The sequence below is a fragment of the Mastigoproctus giganteus genome, chromosome 9 (genome assembly GCF_048544385.1).
Source record: "Mastigoproctus giganteus isolate SK-2022 chromosome 9, ASM4854438v1, whole genome shotgun sequence".
In the NCBI taxonomy this organism is placed as follows: domain Eukaryota; kingdom Metazoa; phylum Arthropoda; class Arachnida; order Uropygi; family Thelyphonidae; genus Mastigoproctus; species Mastigoproctus giganteus.
This window is the reverse complement of record NC_143583.1, coordinates 70,955,021-70,975,745: the sequence shown is the minus strand read 5'-3', so window position 1 is coordinate 70,975,745 and position 20,725 is coordinate 70,955,021. Positions and strand designations below refer to the sequence as shown.

The following is a 20,725-nucleotide window of genomic DNA, read 5'->3' as shown; positions in this document are numbered from 1 at the left end:
ATTTTACTACTCACCTGTGATAATTTAATCTATATGGAAGCCATTCTTATGGCTTCCATATAGATTAAAATTCAATTAATTATATTTATCAAATTAAGTACAATGGTATTTTTTCATTTCTTCAGATAGTAAGCATTAATGTACTAAAAATCAAAGTAACCATTACTTACCCGACCATTTTTAGAGACAATTAAAGTATAGGATTTGTCAAACCATCGATCATAACCTTTACCATGTAACATTGCCTGAGCAAACTTATCAAGCTTACTTGAATCAGCCTTTAAAAAAAAAAAAAAAAAAAATTAAATAAGTAATAATAAAAATATAACTAATTAATTGACAATTTTAAAAAACAAATTCTAAAATAGAATTTGTTCTATTTTAGAATATGAATTAAATTAACCAAGATATTAATTCATTAAACCAGAATTTAATTAATAAATTAACTAATTAACTTAACTTAAGAGTTAAATTAATGGTCACTGGGTTTTGCCCCCTGCTCACTTTGCTTGCCAACCCCTGTGCATGCTTTTCTACATAAAATATAGAGGTATGATGGAGTAAGTCAAATCTTTTCTACGTAAAAGACACACCTGTTGATATGCACATGCTCTTCCTCCCCCTTTTTACTCCCATCCTTCAGTTATCTCCCTCACTCATGCTTTTTTTTTTTTTTTTTTTTTCCTCCGTTAGGAAGCTCAGGGACCTCTGATGGAGAGCAGCCAGGCTCACCTCCCAGTGGTGGCAGGCAACATGGAGTCCCACTAGGGGGCCCTGTGGCCAAGAAGCCAGCACTAAACTACATATGCAACACCCAACACTTTTCTTGCTTTTACAGAGGTTCTGTATTCATCACAAGAGTACTGATGGCGCAGATGTGGGAAACCACAGGTAGTGCCCTACCAAACACTATGCCACTATGATTGATATCTAACCAGGAAATGACCTATGTTAGAGGTTCCCAAACTTTCTTGGTTCACAGAAGTCTTAGCGTCTCAGTAATTTTTTCATGCCACCCCTAGGCCAAAAGAAATACCTAACAGTTCATTTATTAAGTAGTTAGTTAGGTTCAAACAACTTAATAAGTAGTTAGGTTCAAACAAATTAATAAGTATTTATGTCCTAACAACTTAGTAGCTGTTTGAAAAATTAATACACATAAACTGAAAGAAAAAATAATATTTTTATTTCATTCTTAAATAACCACATTTACTTACTAATTTTTTCCCGTTTGGGAAAAAATTAGTAAATGTGGACTTATGTAAGTGGACTTATTAGTAAGTAAAGGACTTATGTAATTATTTACCTGTGCATTTGTAGTGACGTAATTGCCCCGCCCACTTCTACCACATGACCCATATTCCTCTTCTCCCATTGGCTCCCTCATGCGGCATTCTCAAGGTGGAATAAATATCATTATGTAATTATTTACTTGTGTTTACATAGGTCACTTAGAAAAATGCCTTTTGCTTCGGGTTTCACAATGCATCCGAAAGAGCACGACTTTTTTTTTTTTTTTTTTTTTTTACAAACTATACAAAATATTAACCTATTCACAAATATGAAAACTATATCGGGCCCCTTCATCAGCTGACATTACAATGGAACATCAAATGATGCTGCCCGTGGTCGTATATTAGTGAATGAAGCATATGCACGAAGTTGGTGAACATTATGGAGGCAGTTGTCTTTCAATGGAAGACAACAAGGTAATTATATTTATCTTTGCATTTGAAGGAACATAACTGCCCCACCCTCTTCTCCCACTGGTTCGTATAAATATTACTAGGAGGAAAACTTTTTTTAATGTAGAGAGATATCAACATATGGTTCTAACCTGAAGTGTCAATAGGTACAATCACATATCTAAGAAATTTGATTTAATTTATGCAACTTGAATGGCAAGAAAAGAGACTGTCAAACTCCTCAAAATTGTTTATTTTACTGTTTTCACCTTGCTATTTTACAGCACTCACTTTTACCCAAATAGTATGTGCATTTTTGTAAAAATGGTTCAAAATGGAATTTTAATAGTGGGGAATGAATTTGAAAAGAAAAAAAATAATAACACAAAAGTTTTTGTCTTTACAAATTATAAAAATCTAAAAAAAAAAAAAAAAACACACTTTATATATAAATGCTTTTAAATATGAGTGTTCTTATTTTGACTTGCCCAATATTTGATTGAAATTATTTCAAAAACTGAATCAAAATCAAAAAAAATATTTTAAAAATTCACGAAAAAACTTATTTTTTATGTAATATAGTCTAAGAAATTAATCAGCTTCGTCAGCGTCTGGATCTGGATTTCAAAGAATTTGGGCAAGGTTTTCTCAATGATGTTAAGCACAATCTCCTCCTACAATTTTAAACTTTATTTTCATGCTGCTATCCTGTGTTCACAATTAATTAGAAACAGATATAAGGGATAGCACTTATGGGAAGATTAAAACAACTCGTGATTAAACAGAAACATTTAAAACATACCTGAAACAGCCTTGAAAAATGTAATATACATATGCACTCCTCAAAGGCCACACAAAAAAAAAAAAATATATATATATATATATATATATATACACCTACATAGTTTAGAAAAAGGTTGAGAGGTTTTGGGGATGGGAGGGCAGATTTAAGGTCACAGAGCGTCAGTAACTGTTTGGAAGAAAAGGGATACCAGGAACAAAAAAATAATAAAACAGTATTTTTGATGCAGGGGAATCGATCTTTGTGATATGTTTATGCTAAAAAAGGGTACACTAGGCAAAGTTGCATATGTTTACTGGAGATAAGACTATCTCCAGTAAATATATGCAACTTTGCCTAGAAATCCAAGTGTTGCTGAAAATGAGAATGGAAACAGACTTTTTTTGAGAGAAATAAGAGATTACTGAGTTTTAGCAGGGCTAAAAATAATAAAGTTTTCTAACAATTACCCAAAGATCAACATTTAGGGAATTGATGGTGAATATGTGATAAGCATAATCACCTCCTGTTAGTGCAAAGCAATATAATGTTTTTGTTGAACTGGAAACCAGTATGCTGTTGCTGTGTTTTAGGTGCATGAGTAACTTAGACCATATTGTGTCTAAGTGTATTACACATCAGTGCAAGTGTGTTCATGGACAGATTTTCATGTTGTGTGTAGTGAAAAACTCTGAATAACTCACAGGGGGACACTACTACCTCTGCCTCAGATCACCTAACTTTAGTTAAAGAAATTCTTACAGTCATAGATGGTAATCACACTCAGCCTTCTCCAAATAGGTGACAAGCGGTGAAACGACTATATCATGGGAAGGGCCAGCTAGACAGAATAGTGGAAGGCATATTGGAAAGAGCTATATAATAAAATGTGTATGTATGTCTCCACGAGCCGATGGCTCCATCTGTCATGCGTAGCATCTCGATGATAAAACGCTTTAGAAGTACGTGTGGTTCAATCAGTTTTTTACAGTGCATGAGTAAATTTGTGTGAACATTATTAGTTTCTTTTTAAGTGTCTGGAAAACGTAAATATGAAGACGAGAATAGAGGATTTAATGTAGAGAAGTTGTTTTTATGGAGAGAAACGGTAAACCAATGTGTCTTTTATGTCAAGTAACATTGTTACAGTTCAAGGCCAGTAATCTTAAGTGCCATCACAGTTCTTTCACCCAACAATTTCCTGCTGGTTCCGTGTTAAGGTGAAGTAAAATATTGTCTTTAAAAGAAAAATTTAACAGTCAAATCAAGGTTGTGTCAATATTTATTAAAGAGGCAGATGTAACAACAGAGGCTAGGTTTATTTTGGCCTTCAATATCGCTCAGGCAAAGTGCACCTACAGGGAAGAAGAGTTCATTAAGAAAAATATTGCTCAAGTAATTTCAATTTTAGACCCAGAAAATAGAAAATGGCACAAAATGATTGAACAAATCCCTGCATACAGACATAGAGTGGAAAGACAAATCATCACTGACATCATAAATAACTTGCAACATGATTAAAAGAATTGCTCAGCACTGAATCTGGCCTTGGACGAATCTACAGACATTGAAGATAAACCACAACTAGCCATATCTGTTCATTTTTGTAACAAATAATCTAGAAGTGAAAGAAGAACTGCTAGATCTGATTGCTTTGAAGGATACGGCTCAGGCCTCAGACATAAAAGGAGCTCTTGATCTTGCGTTAGCAAAGCTTCTGTACCAATTAAGAAGATAGTCAGTGTTGCAACTGACAGCATCCCAGCTATGAGTGGTGTCAATAAAGGGCTTATGGGACTTTTAACTGCATTTTTTCCTGATTTTATCCCTGTCTATTGCATCAGCTAAATATTTAGCTGATGTTCCCTATCAGCTAAATATTTTAAATATGAACATGTTATGGACGTAGTTCTGAAATTGTTAACTACATATGTTCAAGCACCAAAACACATCAGCAGTTCAAAACCTTCAAAGAAATAGACAATGATCAGCTTCCAGATGATGTGTTGTGGTTCTGTTTAGTAAGGTGGCTCTCAGTAAGCAATGTTCTAACAAACTTCTTTCACTTGATGGAGCCAATCAAACAATTTGTCAAAGAAAAAGGGAAATCTTTCCCTCAACTTGAGGATGCCCAGTGGTTAATAGATATGATATTTTTCATAGATGTTGTTCAGCATTTACAATCATTAAATGTATCCCTGCAAGGACAAGGAAAACTTATTTCTGATCTAGCACAGAGTGTGTTCAGCTTCCACAACAAACTGAAACTCTTTAAGAATGACCTGGTTTCTAAAACCTTCACTCATTTTATGTGTTTGAGTAAAACTATGCAAACTCTACCCAGATTTGAAATAATAACTAGAGATTATGCATGCAAGTTACACAGACTGGCAGAAGAAATTAATAACAGATTTTGTGATTTAGGAGCACTAAAACCATCATTTGCATCTTTGGAAAATCCTTTTCTTGTTGACATTATGAAGAATGGCTATCCTGTCTCACTGCCAATTGCTGGAGATACAGCAGCTGTAGAGTTGGAGCTACTGGAGTTCCAAGGGGATGAAGGATTAAAACAACTAAAAGGAAGTGACTGCTCAACTATGGAGTTTTGAAGCAAGTTCTGGAACAAAATATCCAAAAACAAAAGCGTGTGCACAGAGATTAATCTCTATTTTCAGTAAGACATATTCTTGTGAGTCTTTGTATTTAACACTTAAATTTATTAAAAATAAGTATAGGTCTGTTTTGACTGATGATCATTTAGATGAACTTCTATGTACTGCCCTAATAAGTCATCAACCAAACTTTCAGCAGCTAACTGGTAAGATGGACAACACCTGTAAAGCTTCGACAAGCAAACCTAATACGTAAATATCTTCTGTGAAGTACTGTCTGTCAGAATTAGTATTTTGAGAAATGTGTATCTTTTTTATGTTTTTGAAAAAAAACTTTATAAAGAAATATGCTTACTTAAAAAATACAGTTATTATTTTTAAACTTTAATCGGTGTTACATATATATAAAATTTTGATATAAATAAAAATCAAAATATATACCGCATGAGAACCACACCAGGAGCCTGTGCAAGCCACATGCCAGCTCAGAAGCTGCACTATAGCCACCCCTGCACCATACTGTCACAGAGGAAGCAGAATATAGTGTACTATCACCAAAAAAACAATGAAAGAGGGTTTCCAACCATTAGAAGAATGCCATTCATATAGAGAAGGAATGAGAGTGAGAGAAAGAACAGAATCTTGGGAAACTCCAGCATTAGCTGAGAAATCAGAGCACCACCTACCATCACCTACAGTGGAGTATCAGATAGAAAACTAGCTACCCAATTGCAAAAAAAATAGGGCAAACCACAAGATGGAAGTTTGCTTAGAAGACCTTTATGACAAACACTAACAAAAGCCATCAAGAGTAGCTGCTTTAGACTTTCCAAACGCTTCCATTAAATTTGAACAGAGGCAAATTTGATGGAAGTTATAAAGTTAGTTAATTTATGCAGTATGTTACATTTCAGGCACATTTTATATATTTTTTAAAATTTTATTGAATTTTTTTTTTTTTTTTTCTGTGATTAATAGAAGTTAAAAGTAAATATGGTTATCTCCTTGTCAATTAATTATTAAGATAGTAACTTGACAGAAAATAAACTCTATAGTTTTACACCCTTGAAAATTAACCATTCAGTTTAATTACAACCATATAATTTTTTAAGTCTGTTTTCCCTGTTTATATGTATCTCTTCAGAAGCGACACCATTCACAAGTCTTGCATAACAACACATGAGAAACATTATGTCTAAAGCTAACAGCATTAAAACTAAATTTAATCCATGAATCTTTTTTCCATACAATTTGTAAAAAATAAATAATAATTGCCAGATTTATATTTGTCCAATTTTAATGAAATTTGGAATTGCTTGATAAATATTTTTAAAAGGTCCAAATATGAAAATCCCCGTTACGTGCAGATGGACAGACTTAGTAAAGACAACAGGCACATGTGCATGCATGTACATTAGACCCCATACCAATCCCAATGCTTTATAGCACTAACTTCACTGGATATTATAAATTTGACAGCAAAGTGATATAAACGGCAACAAAAGTAAATACACTACACCTTGCCTTCAGCTTATAATAATGTCCAAAGCACCACAAGGTTAAAATCACCAATGGGGGTATGTAGATATGTATATAGTTATACCACTCAGCATACATGGGCTGTTATGTTGTAGAAAGGTTATACCAGTTCTTGTCCAATGGATAACATTACCATTTTGATTTATCACAAAAAAAAAAGTGTAATCTTAAAATGTATTAACATAAATATCCATATAGATATTCACCGTAATTCCTAACCATTGATTACAAATTTAATACAGGTCGCATAATCACAAACAAACAAATTAACCCATCCCTTAAGCATTTATAATTATTACCAACAGACTAACCAACAAAACAGACAAGATAGCACCCCAGCCTCCTATAAAGCGGCTCCAGGGCAGATTGCATGTGCTTTCTCATACCAACCACTAGTTATAGTGTTCACAGGTAAATACCTATACAGTAAACCCCACTATTCGCAGGGGTTACGTTCCTGAGAAATGCTGTGAATACCGAAAACGCTAATACTGAGTTATGGCTCCCATAGTAATAAAGGGGTTCCGTTCCATAGTATAAAATATATAAGAAAAACTAGTCTAAAATTTTGTCTATGTATGAATTATATGTACCTTCATAATATGACTACGTACAACATAGACATTACATAGTGAAATGCAAGCATATGGCATCGAAATGAAAATAAGAAACAATTTAATATTAAATGTAATATTTATTAGAAATTTCAAACAAATCTTTCAAACCAGCACCTTTGCTAGCTAAAAAACTTATCCCGCCAGCGCTATCACCAGTTTTGCCAAAGTGTCGATAAAGGAGTTTTGCCTTTTCACGAATGATGAGTGAACTTAATGGAATTTTATTTTGAGTTCGATCTTCTATCCACAGATTTAAAGCTTTTTCTATTTTTATTTTAATTTAACATCACGAGTTACAGAGCAAATTTTTGAAGCAATTAGCACGTTTTCATGGACATTATGGCAGATTTTTTCTTCCGATTTTTTGATTGATTGTACTGTTGACTCATTGATTTTATAATGTTTTGCCACTGAGGAGACACTTTCAACATTAGAAATTTTGTCTAATAACTCTATTTTATTCGTTAATTTCATCACCGTCTTTGATCTTTTCATCATTTCCCTTGTTATTCGTAGCCATATTTTTCAACGGGTTAGAAAGAACTTGTCCACAATAAAGTCACTTCCTTCCATTAACACACTCGGAAAAGTCTGTTTTACACTGCGAAACGGTAGATTTATCACTTTTGTAAGCATATCAATTTATAAATTGATAAATTTATTCAATTTATAAGCATATAAATTAAAAGCAAATGACGAAACTTTCCATGACAAGCGCATAACACATACTGAACAAGTATTAGCGAGAAACATCCACGCTTGCGATTTTTTCACCCCTCTCTCCCCCACCCACTGAGCGCTGTTTTGATGGGGAAAGATAATTTTAGCCACGCCCATGTTTTTTTATGGCGGAAAATGTTCACGGTGCTTTAAAATTTGCATTTTTTTTTTTAAGGTTTCATTTCATATTAAATCAGCAACCGCGAATACAGATACAGTGAATAGTGGGGGTTTACTGTATACTTTTTATATTTATTCCGATGCATACCCATTGGGCTTTTGATCCTAATCCCAGTTTGCAGCTAATTATAATCCAAAAATTTAAAACTAAATTAATAAATTGACAAATTTTTATTTGCCTTATTACATTAGGACATCCATAACTAAACATGAGTACTTAGTAAGCAAAACTGTTATTGAGACTACAGAAACGGGCATGCATTAAACATTCTTTTAATATGGCTACCTGTCTGCTCAAAGCCACTGAGAAAGTATCAGAGAGATGGCCATGTGAAGGAATGTCTACCTTCCTAATTCTTCCTAGATATTTTTCTAATTTTTCTTGATTTAATCTTTAATAATTCCCTTTATTTCCGTTCTCCTCTAATCTTTTCAAACTTTACATTTATATATTTGTTAACTTGATTTCATATTAACTATTAACATAGAACTATAGGCGAATCAACAACTGCTAGAACAACAATGGCTAGCCAGTTAGTTAGGTCTTAATTACTGGTAATGCCTCCTGCCCAAAATAATAAAAATTTTCACTACCACTCGCAAAACAAAAATCAATCGGCAAATACACCTAATTAGTCGATACAATACACCAGTCACCACAAGCCAAATCACCAATGGTAAGCCAATATAACACTCGTGGATTGACACTGATAGAATTCACATTGACAATCATTAATCAGATGGCAGACTTGAAAATAATGGAAGATTTGACAAATGGATATTTTTACCATTACCTTTGAAAAAGTTGAGGTAAGTGTAATAATAGGATGATAAATGAAAGGGAAATCCTCCCCCTTTGTTGACCTTTTTATGAATTGGTTGATATACATGAGGGGGTTTTTGAAAAGCTCAGAGAGAGAGAGAGAGAGAATGAAGAGTTTATTTGAGGAGTCTGATAACATGTTACTTTTCAACATAGTATAATCAACAACTCTGGGAACCATCGTGCTGGCATCTTTTTCATAGCAAGAACCTCTGTTATTATGTAGTACACACATTCAGATGAGATGCCCAAGATGCTGGCAATGTACCAAACTGTCACTTATCAACCACTAATCACCACAGCATGCACACCATCAACAACTTCTGGAATGATGGATGTTGCAGCTCTTCCACACCTTGGGTCATCTTCCAGACTACTGGTTAAATTCTGTTGCCCACTTCTTAACCACGGAATAGGAAAGGCATCCTTCCCCAATGTTGTAAACATATCTTCATGAATTGCCTTTACCATAAATCCTTTTCTTCCCAAATATTGGATGACTGCATGGTTAACTGATTTTGTCTATCTTTCCTCATTTACACAACTTTGTTGATTTCAGGACCTGTAATTAAAAAAAGACATTATTGAAACTGCATTCAACTTTATGGGTTACTATTTGAAGTGTTATACATTTAAGTACAAATTTTTTATATGCCCCTCATATAATAAACAAAATTAAACCAAAACTAAGAATGTATCACGCATGTGCTTGTAGTAGGCCTCACACTGTTCTCTGTACTAAATATGGGCAGAGCCATAACCACCTAATGACAGCTTGCAATCTATATCAATAAATTCAATATGCTTGTATTTGAAAAACAGAACACATAAAATTTTTGCAAAGTGTGAACCAAATATAGGGAAATTTGGAAGAAAGGGAAATTTTATGTAAATCCATGAGAGATGGAAAAGAAGGCAGATCTGGGAATATTTTATATATTTTATATATCATTCTAGCTCATTATGGCATTTGTTTGACTGTGAAGATGGCAATAAAACCAGAAGAAAATCCTACACCATTCAAAGTGAAACAACTATCAGAAATTCTTCTAGTCTTCAATAAAAACTGAAGTGCCAAGTGGAAACTACTAATTTAATAATATAGCTTAACCTAAAAGTTTAAACCAAAGATTCTCAACTAGAGTGTTCCAGCACATTTATCTGTCATGAAAACAACATTTCCAAAATTTTCTATGTGTTAACTTAAATTAAATATATATTTTATCTTTGTGTGGAGAAAATCTGTTACATTTACATATTGCAAATTAAAACAGCTGAAAACCTTTGGTCTAAATTACAAAAAATACTGTGACCATAAAAAAAAAAAAAAAATCATATTTTATATTTGCAATGGGCGTCTTATGTGTTGACTTTGAAATAGGTTAATAATCAATGAAACAGACTGTTTCATTGATTATTAACCTTATTAAGCATTGGCATATCTTCCAAATCTAAAATACTAAGGCTTTGAAAGACACAAACATACAGTAGCCTTCCATATCATTACATGCAAAGATAATGAAAATAGTTAAATGCAAGAACTCCAGCTCATGGAAGCTAATACGTTTAGCATTTATAAACATCTGTGGTTAGGCTTCAGAGATTACTGTACACGATAAAGAAGACCTATAGCTAGCAACATCTTAAATTAACTACAATAACCCATTTCCCATAGAACTTAAATCAATTCCAAGAAATAAATTTAGATGAAAAAATTTATACTTACAGCATCATAATCATAAGAATCTTCATCTAGAGCCACAAAAAAAGCTGCCTAAAATGTGAAAATATTTAAGTAATGCATGTTTTAAATAAAGTTAGGGAAATAAAGTGTCCATAGTTAATAAAACACAGAGAATATATTGATTTAAACTTATCAAAATCAGCATGAAAGTCTATAATAATACAAATGTTCGGTGGGAAGAGGGGGTTAGAAAATTCCCCAATTTAAAAGTTTTAAATATTTCTCACTGAAAAATAATTTTTCTCTGTTCAAAGCACAATACAGTAAATCCTCACTGTTCATCACTACTTGTCTATCAACTGCACATCACAGTCTGTGATAGCTCACATCAAAATTGCTGTTAAATCAGTTGCACACTATTTATTGAAAATTAATTGAAATTTCTTATGAATTTAATTTCAAACTTCTTACTATTATTAATGAAATTCATATAAAAGAAGAATAACCTGGAGCTTTTCAAGTCATGATAGTAAAGGAGAAATATCCATCCCAGTTAGTCCTTAATGTAGATTGAATTCGATTGGAGTCAGGGGTGTTTTTTTTTGGCACAAAAGTGACTGTGGTTATAATATTCCAGGACAAAGTCAATTTCAATAAGAAACCAAGATTTTGGTAGCCATCTTAAATAGGTCACCTTGTAAAAAAATTGCATAAAGAATGAAATAAAAGGCAGTATTAAAGTAAAAAGAAATTATCTTATTTTATATAAATGTAACAGATTAACAGAGTGTAAAATATTAAATTGCTGACATGTGGTCACTGTCAGATAAAATCTGACAAAAGTGGTAAAACGAACATTTATAAAATTGGTACATTCAGTTTAAAACATGCTTAATGAATAAAAAGGTTTCACATTGCTCACACAAAGGAGGATCATCAGTCATTGGTAGAAAGGAATGTGTCAGATGACTGTCCCCTCACACATTCCTTTTGTGTATGGGAACTGAGCAAGAACAACTTCCTCTTTATGATTCCTGTGCAGACTACACTACCACGTTTCAATTACAGGCTCAATTTGATATAGTTTGTTTGTTACCTGCCCATACTATGAATCTTGCCGCTGTGAATATATCTTATTACAGATTATTTGCCTGTAGTCTATATAGGGGTCTGACAAGACAAAATTATTTGGGGGGGGGGGGGGCACTTCTAATTTGGCTGCTTTTTTTTTTTTTTTTTTTTTTGTTTTCGGAGCCTTAGCAACTAAGGCCATATTGCTCCGGGATATGCGGTGGTCATTCCCTGACCTTTCCGTATCCTCCATATTTGGTGGTGACGGGCTCGAACCCCGGTCTAATCAAGAAGCGTGTGCTGTGCACTGCTGCTCCTTCCCATCTGGCTACGGAGGTGCCCAATTTGGCTGCAGTATCAGCCAAATCATTTCTGCTAATCTCAATGTAGCTGGGGATCCAGCAGAAGCAGATATTGAATTCACCATCATGGAGAGAATGTATCATGGGGCCAATGGTTTCAGCTCCTCAGAATTCATGGGAGTAGCTGAAACCATTGGACACTGCCCAGGAGTTAGGGTGATCAACAGCTTGTTGTTGCAGTTGTCTCTCGATAAACCTCATGTTGCATGACTGCAGTCATCAACACAGAGCACACTGTTTACGGTTGGAGGAAGCTGTTCAGTAAAGGAATTTACTTTAATGGCAAAAAGCATAACGCTTAAAACAGATCCTTTTCGTATTCCCTCCTCTTTGCAAAAGGAGCAAGAAAGGGTGGATCCTACTTAAACTTGGAAAAAACAAAGGGATAAGTCATTGATTTATTTCTGCAAGGACTCATACTGCAGTCTCAGTTTTCTAGAAAAAAACCGATGTTTGTTTATTTAATTTGCTTTTCTTTCTTTTTAAATACTTTGTAACAGGAAAATTGCATCTTCAATAAATGTAGGAGAATGCATTCACTTCAAAAAGATTCCTGTGGGCTGATGATTTGGCTGCAGTATGAGCCAAATTGTTTCTGCTAATCCCAATGTGGCCGGGATCCAGCAGAAGTGGATATCGAATCCACCTTCACAGAGAGAGCGTATCATTTGCTAAACCCAGGACAGGGTTGGGTGAGTAGTGTAACTCATTGCTGATAAAGGCTGCAATACGTTCAATCAGTATACATAATAAACCATTGGTATTGGTGAGTTCTTATGTGATCCAAGGCTGCTAACTCCATAGAATGTGGCTCTGAAGTATATATGCTACATTCAGGGGAAATCTGCTCAGATACATCCTATTGTCTGAAAAGAGAGCAGCAGATCCAACACACAATTCTAACTTCCAGCCATCTGTGTAAACTGATAAGCCATCAATGTTCAGCACAGTGTGTTAAACAGAGCTGAAGGTAGATGGAAATGGAGTGTCAGTCGAATGCTGGTACTTGAGGGGGGGGGGGCAACCTTGTCTACTGTGATGTTAAGCTCTCTGAGTAGCTCATGGACATGAATATTGAATGGATGGTTGGCAGTCTGATGAGTGTTATATTTTTTCATTGTGGTTCAAAAACAGATGTCCATGTGGGATGGTATCGTGAGGAGTTCAGGTTAAGCTTAAAAGCATACATACTGTACAGACAAGTGTTTTCATTGAAGCAACAAGGATAGTTCTATTGTTTCCATATATAGACTTTGGACAGGAGATGAGTGCACTAGATGCAATATGAATAGATTAATGGTGAATGGGGTAAAGTCACTAAAGTGTGATATTTTTGGCAGATGAATATACCTAAGACCTGCAATCTAATTTTGATCACACAAGTGCATGATACAGATGAAGTAAAGTGCACTGGTCTGCACCCAAAGAAGCAGAAGAGAGAGCAGAGAGAATGTTCACCCCTCTGATGCACTTTGTGCATAAGAAGGTTGAACAAATATGTTGAAGAAATGTCAACTTTTTGTCAAATATGAGGTCCAAAAATTTTATCTCCAGTACTACTTGGAATAGTGCTTTATCCGTCTTAATTCAGGTTCGGGGTTAAGTTTTTCGACAAAAATGTATGCAAATGGTCTTCTGCAGTGAGAACCTAAAACAATTTGCAATTGCCTGGGAGTTAGTGATCAACAGTTTGTTGCAGTTGCCTCTCAATAACCCTCACACTGCATGACTAGGAAATGCTTATTCATCAACATCAACATGGAGTGCACTGTTTATGGTTAGAGAAAGCTGTTTATTAATGGAATTTACTTTAATAGCAAAAAGCAGGCATAAAACAGAACATTGCGATATTCCCCCCTCCTCTTGGCAAAAGGGGTGGGGGAGGTGGATCCTACTCAAACTTGGAAAAAACAATGGGATAAAAAGTTTTCAGTAAAAATGGGAGGATGACCTCTTAGACTGAGGTTATAAAGCTCTTTTAAAATACTAAATCTGCAAGTTGTGTCATATGCTATTTCCATATCAAAGGAGATGGACACCAGGTGCTCTCATTTAAGGAAAACATATCAAACAGATGTTTCCATTCTAATTAGTGATCCAAAGCAGTCATGTTCCTTCAGAAGCCACACTTAATGCTGGAGAGAAGGTCATTTGATTCTAAATACCATATAAGACAAGAGTTGACCATTCTTTCCAATATTTTTCACAAACAGCTAGTTAGAGAAATTGGATGGAAATTTAGGATCCTTTCTTGGCTTAGTAAAAGGAAGAAGAGTTGCTTTGCATCAGGTATCTGGAAACTGCTCTTCAAGGAAGATCCTGTTATATAGGAAGAGTAGGTGGTCCATGGATTTTGGTGAAAGGTGTTTAATCATTTCATAATGGATATTTGTTCAAGAGCACTTACCTTCATAAGGGCGAGAGCTGTTTTCAGCTCGTGTATGGTAAATGGCCCATTATATGGTTAAATACCTTTTGACGTAAAATTCACGGTCTGCTTCTCAGTTTTGTGTTTAAGAACCAGGAATTCTGGGGAGCAAGATGATGTTGCAGAGATGTTAGAAAATATTTCCCCAAGGCTATCATAGTTGAGTCTGCAACAATGCATCCATTATATTACAGCATCAATAAGGGTTGTGATGTGTATTTTCCCTTAATTTTTGATTTTTTTTTTTTTTTTTTGGTAGTTGTTGGCGCATTGGCTTCTGTGGCCATAATGCACCTCCCAAGGTTTTTGCAGTACTTTGATCCAAGCCCGAGGTGGGATTCGAACCCGCGACCTTTGGGTTGCTAGGCAGGTACTTTACCCACCCAGCTAGCCCGGTCGGCTTTCAGATTTTGCCCCAAACTATCTTAGCACTGTTGCCTGGGTAACAGAAGAAGTAAAACAGATCCAAGGTTCCTTTTGGCTCTGATGCTGGATATAATGTGATTTAGCACATGCTTTAAAGGCTATGAAATTAGCTGTGGTGCTACATTTCCCAGAACATCTCCCAGGCTTGGGAAATAATGGAAACTGGATAGATGTTTTTGTAATTGCAACTACAGCTGAATGGATGATACTTTGTGATATACGTGACTGCATCATTCGTAGGTTCCTAGCTGACTGAATAATGTAAAAATTTGCCAGATGTCAGAAGGCATTCCAGTCAGGGTAATCAATCTTCCGCCAGGAGAACCAAAAGGAAGACAGTCTTCCACTATGTAAGCAAGGTATCATGGGGAAGTGATCACTCCAATTTGGGTTCTCTGCCACCTCCAAAGTAAGTGAAGGGAGAAGAGAAGGTTTTTAGATTTTTAGGAGCATTTGTTGTTATTTGATTTTTAGGAGCATTTGCAACTAAGGCCATATTGCTCCAGGGATATGCGGTGGTCGTACCCTGACCTTTCCGCATCCTCCGTATTTGGTGGTCACGGGCTTGAATCCCGGTCTAATCAAGAAGCATGTGCTATGCACTGCTGCTCCAGCCTGCCTGGCTACGGAGGCGCTGAGAAGAGAAGGGGAGCAGAAAGAAAGAAAGATCAATGGCAGAAAACGCACTGGTCTACATGTGGAAGAAGGTATTTGTACCCACATTTAGAAGGAGAGGTCAATGTCAGTGAACATATGCTCTATAACTCATCCCCTTCCATTGGTGTCAGCACTACCCCACAGTGTAGTATGTCCATCAAAATTCCAAAGAAGTTAAAAAAAGAAAAGAGGAGGGAGACAATTGCATTACAAAATAATCAAAGTCTCTCTGGAGGATGTCAATCCCAAGTAGCAATTATACAGCGCAAAATGTTAATAAAACCCACTGTAAGGCAAACTGCTACCACCTCTATGCTGACTGTAAGTAGCAAAGGCTAAAATGAGATTTGGCTGCCCATGTGGATAGCGACTCGTCCATGAGCAGGCCATTCACAATTCGATCTTTACAAATGATAGTAAGTCATTCATGGCCATCATTTTCCTTTAGATAAGTCTCCTGTAAGTAAAAGCAGGCTGGTTCATACTTATGATGGAGTGCCTTGATGTCTTTAGTATTTTGCCAGAATCCACTATCAGAATTTAGCCACTGAGGGCTTCTGATGAATCAGTTTTGGAAAGACTGATTTGTCCTTGGTTTCAAAATCTATTCTTTTCTTGTACCCAAGCACCAACTGCTGTTGATGCTTGGGCTTTCTGTACTGTTACTTTACCCCTTGATTTTGTAATGCTAGGGGAACCAATATTAGAGTAGCAGCTGGCTGATGGGCATAAATGACTCTTTTGGTGGTAGAGTCATTTCCGAGTCCAAATGCAACATTTCCTCGTAACGTTTTTCGCATACGTTGCCTTATTGCTGTTTACTGGTTTAATTGCTTTTCTGGCCTCCTGACGTGCTCTAAGTCTTTGTACTTCTTTTTCTTCCTTTCACTTCTGGCAAGCTCAGAGTATGGAGGGTGCTCTCCATGGCAGTTAATGCAGGTGGGTTTTGTAGCTGATGATGATTTTTAATGCAGGTGGTTTTGTAGCTTCATGGTTCTTTACACCACATCAAGTGCATGCAAAGACACAACATCAGGCCTTTGTGAATGTCCATGTTTCTGGTACTTGAAGCGCCTTAATGAGTTTGGAACATATGGATAAACTGTAAAGTTTAAATAGCCAGCTTTGATCTCATTAGGACACATTGGCATATGGAAAGTATTCCCATCTTTGTGTACAAACTTTAAAATTTTAGTTCTAAACGAATCTCTTCAGACACTTCAAGAAGAAGTGTCTGAAGAGATCCATTCAGAGATCATGCCTTAGGATGAGTTCAGTTTTGTGGGGTACTGCCATAATTGACATTCTCCAAAGCAATTGCCATAACTGACATTTCCCCAAAGCTGTTCTGAGTGTTCATCACACTTGGTTTCAATGAGGATATCCCATACTGCAGCCAGTTTACAGGTTTAGGAGCCTGCCAATTCTTCCAAACACTTCTGAATAAAGAAGGGTGACATTTTCTCAATAGGTTTCTCTCTGATGGAATGGATTACCAAGTATCTAGGTGATGACAGTTTCAGTTCTGTGCCTCTTTGCTAAAGTGGTAGTGTCTGTATCATCATCATCATTTTGATAGCTCTGAAAGCATGTATTTCTCTTTAGGCATTGGAGCCATTCTCTTTTGGTTCTTCCTGGTGGTCTCTTATCTCCAATTCTTCCTGTCAGTACTACATTAGGCAGCCTGTGTTGTTTCATCTGATTCACATGTTCAAAACACTGAAGTTGTTTTTTGTAGATCTGCTCTATTATTCTGCAATCAAAATTTAGATCTTTCCTTACTTCTTCATTAGTTTTATGTTCTCTCCAATTTGTTTTATTGATTTTCCTTTTTTCATTTCAGATGCCATTATTTTCATCCCATTTCAAATGCCATTATTTTTTGCCTTTCTTTTTTATTTATTCTCCAATTCTGTGATCCATAAGTTGCTGTGGGTATGATGACAGTTTTATATAGTTTAATTTTTAGATTATTTGAGATTTTATTGCTCTACCATATGGTTTTTGAGTTTGTTCATGTTGTCCATCAGATGTTCAGTCTGTGATTAATTTGGTCAATATTACTTAAGTTTCCAGTTATTAGAGAGCCCAGGTATACAAATTTTTTGTACTTGTTCTATTTGTTGATTTTGGATATTTACGTTTATGTCTTCTATGTTTTTTCCGTTTTGCATTACTTTGGTTTTATTTATATTAATATTAATTCCATAATTTTTGCCTACTTTATCGATGTTTGTTAATATTTCTTTTAGTTGTTCTTTGGTTTCTGTTAAAATCACAATATCATCTACATATTTTATGTGGTTTATATTTTTTCCATTTATTATTGTGCCTCTTTTTTTCTTCAATTGATTTCATTAGTTCTTCTAGGTAGATATTAAATAGATATGGAGATAAAGGGCATCCCTGCATGACTCCTTTCTCTATTTCAAATTTCTCTGTTTTAAGGTTGTTGAATTTTACTATTCCTCTTGTATTTTTGTAGAAATTGTTTACAAACATGATTATTTCATGATCAAGTGGGATTTTCTGTAGTTGTTTCATTAAATTTTCTCTGTTTAGAGAGTCAAATGCCTGCTTGAAATCGATGAAGAACAGATAAAGAGGTTTCTTCTTCTTCCAATATTTTTCTGATGTTTAGTGTGAATATTTGGTCTATTGTTGATCTGTCTTTTCTAAATCCTACTTGTGATTCCCCTATTGTTTCTTCATATATTTTAAGTATCTTATTTTGTAAGATCCTTACAAATATTTTATATATGTGGTTTAAAAGGGTAAGGGTCTATAATTCTGACAATTTTGTTTATCTCCTTTTTTGTGTATAGGTACTATTATTCCACTTTTCCAGTCTTCTGGTATATCACCTGTAAATAAAATTAGATTAAAAAATTGTGCGAGGTGTTTTAACATTGCATTGCCTCCAAATTTCCATAGTTCTGCTTGGATGCCATCATTTCCAGGTGCCTTGTCATTCTTCATTTGGCTAATTGTTTTCTGAACTACTTCTTTTGTTATTGAGGGTGCTTTATCTCTTCTATTATCTAAGGCAAGATAATAGTGTTTTCTTATTTCCCCCTTTGAACAGGATTTGGTAATATTCTTTCCATATTTTTTTAATTTCTTGCTTGTTTCCTGTTTTTATACTGGTTTTATTTTTCATCGTCAGTGTTTTCGGGATGTATGTTTTAGAGAGTTCCTTTATAACCTGGTAAGTTAGCATTAGCAGAGGCATATGATGCAAGAAAGCAAGCTTATGCAGCATCAGCCAAAAAAAAAAAAAAAAAAACTTCCACTTCACCCCTCCGTTTGTTGAAATACCTGTCCAGCTGAACTTTAAATTTATCTAGGCTATCAACTTCCACAACAAGAGATGGAAGTCTGTTCCACCAACCAACTACCCGCTGGCTAAAGGCAAATTTCCGCACATCTATCCTACATCTGTCTTTCCTCAATTTGAATTTATGCCCTCTCAGGTGATTATTCTGAGCAAGAGGAAGAATCCCATCAACACTGAGCATGCTCAAACCATTCAAGGCTTTATACACCTCTATCAGATCACCTCGCTGGTACCTAGTCTCCAGACTCTGCAATTTGCAAAATTTAAGCCTTTCTTCGTAAGAGCAACCCTTTGTTCCATTCACTAAACTTGTTGCCCTTCTCTGTACTCGTTCCAGCAGCTCTACATCCTTCTTGAAATGAGGCCTTCAGACCTGTATACAGTACTCAAGGTGTGGCCTGACCATTACCTTATACAAGGGAATAATCACCTCCTTATCCCTGCTAGAAAAATTCCTGTATATCATTGACAAGACACCATGAGCTACTCTTGCAGCCCGTCTGCACTGCTCAGAGAACTTCATATCTGTCTGCACAATATCCCCCAGGTCCTTTTCATTCTCTACCACTGTCAGTGTAGTACCACAGAGTTGATACGTTGCTTTGGGGTTGCTGTTTCCCATATGTAGTACTTTACATTTGTCAATGTTAAACTTCATTTGCCACCTCTTAGCCCATCTGCTCAACCTTTCCAGATCCTGTTGCAGCAGCATAGCGTCAGTAGTGTCCTTAACAACCCTGCCATGACTCTAAAACAAAGTTGTTTTAGAGTCATGACGTTTATCTGCTGCTTCACACTGCTTTGCTTTGTCTTCAACCATTTCTTTTTAGCAGCTTTACATAGGTTGTCTATTTTGTTTTTTAGGGTTTTATATTTTCCTTTTTTTCTTGACTATTTTCTTTGTTCAGGAGGTTTTTCATTTGTCTTTTTTCCATCCGTACATCTAAAATTTCTGCTGTAATCCAAGGATTATTTGGTTTTGGTTTTGTGCCCAAGGTTTCTAAGGTTGCATCTTTAGTCATTTGTTTAGTTTTCTCCCATATATTTTCCACAGATGATGAATAGTTTATATCTTTTAATTTTTCTTGTAGTGTTTTCCAATAAATTTCCTTTATTTTGTCTTCTTCAAATCGTGATATATTTAATGTTGCTCTATTGTTCTTTGGCTTCGTATTTTTAAATTTCCATTTAATTGTTGCTGCTAGCAGTTCATGGTCAGTGTCAAAATCTGTACTTCTAAGAATTTTAACATTTTGAATGGATGATTTCCAATTGTTATTTATTAAAATGTAGTCGATGCAGTTTTTTGTATTTCCATCTGGTGATGTCATGTATACTTATGTTGAGATCTGTGGTAGAACAGTGTGTTGGTGATGAATATAGTTTATTTTCTTTGCAGAAGTTCAAGGGTTCTTCTCCTTGCTCATTTCTATTTCCTATCCCGAACTTTCCTAATACATCGCTTAAGTCTGCCGAAAAGCTTCAAACTTTTGCATTAAAGTCTCCCATTATTATTAAAATATCTTTTTTGTTTGTGTTATCTATGGTTTCTTGTAAGTCTGAATAGAAGGCAACTGTCTCTGTATCACATCATGTGAGGAGTCTGGGGCATATACCTGGATTAATTTTATGAAGATTCCTTTTTTCTTTACCTTTTATTCTTAAACTTATCATTCTTGAGCTGTGTGGGTGAATTTAATAGATATTTCTTTATTATAAACGTGACTCCTTCTCTATATATGTTGTCTTTTCTCCCTGAGTAAAATATTCTTCCTTCTGCCATATCCAGTGTTCCTTCTT

General features: G+C 35.2%; 1 protein-coding gene across 3 annotated transcripts in view; it reads right to left on the bottom strand.

The window, feature by feature from the left end:
• Positions 1–20,725, bottom strand: part of whd (carnitine O-palmitoyltransferase whd) — a 333,289-nt gene that overhangs the window by 127,997 nt on the left and 184,567 nt on the right. For all 3 annotated transcript variants that reach the window (XM_090381653.1, XM_090381652.1, XM_090381654.1), the window contains 2 exons: positions 10,687–10,734; positions 171–278 (listed from right to left, as the gene is read on the bottom strand). In XM_090381653.1, coding sequence (XP_090237779.1) covers positions 171–278; positions 10,687–10,734 — 156 coding nt within the window. The remainder of the gene's footprint in view (positions 1–170; positions 279–10,686; positions 10,735–20,725) is intronic.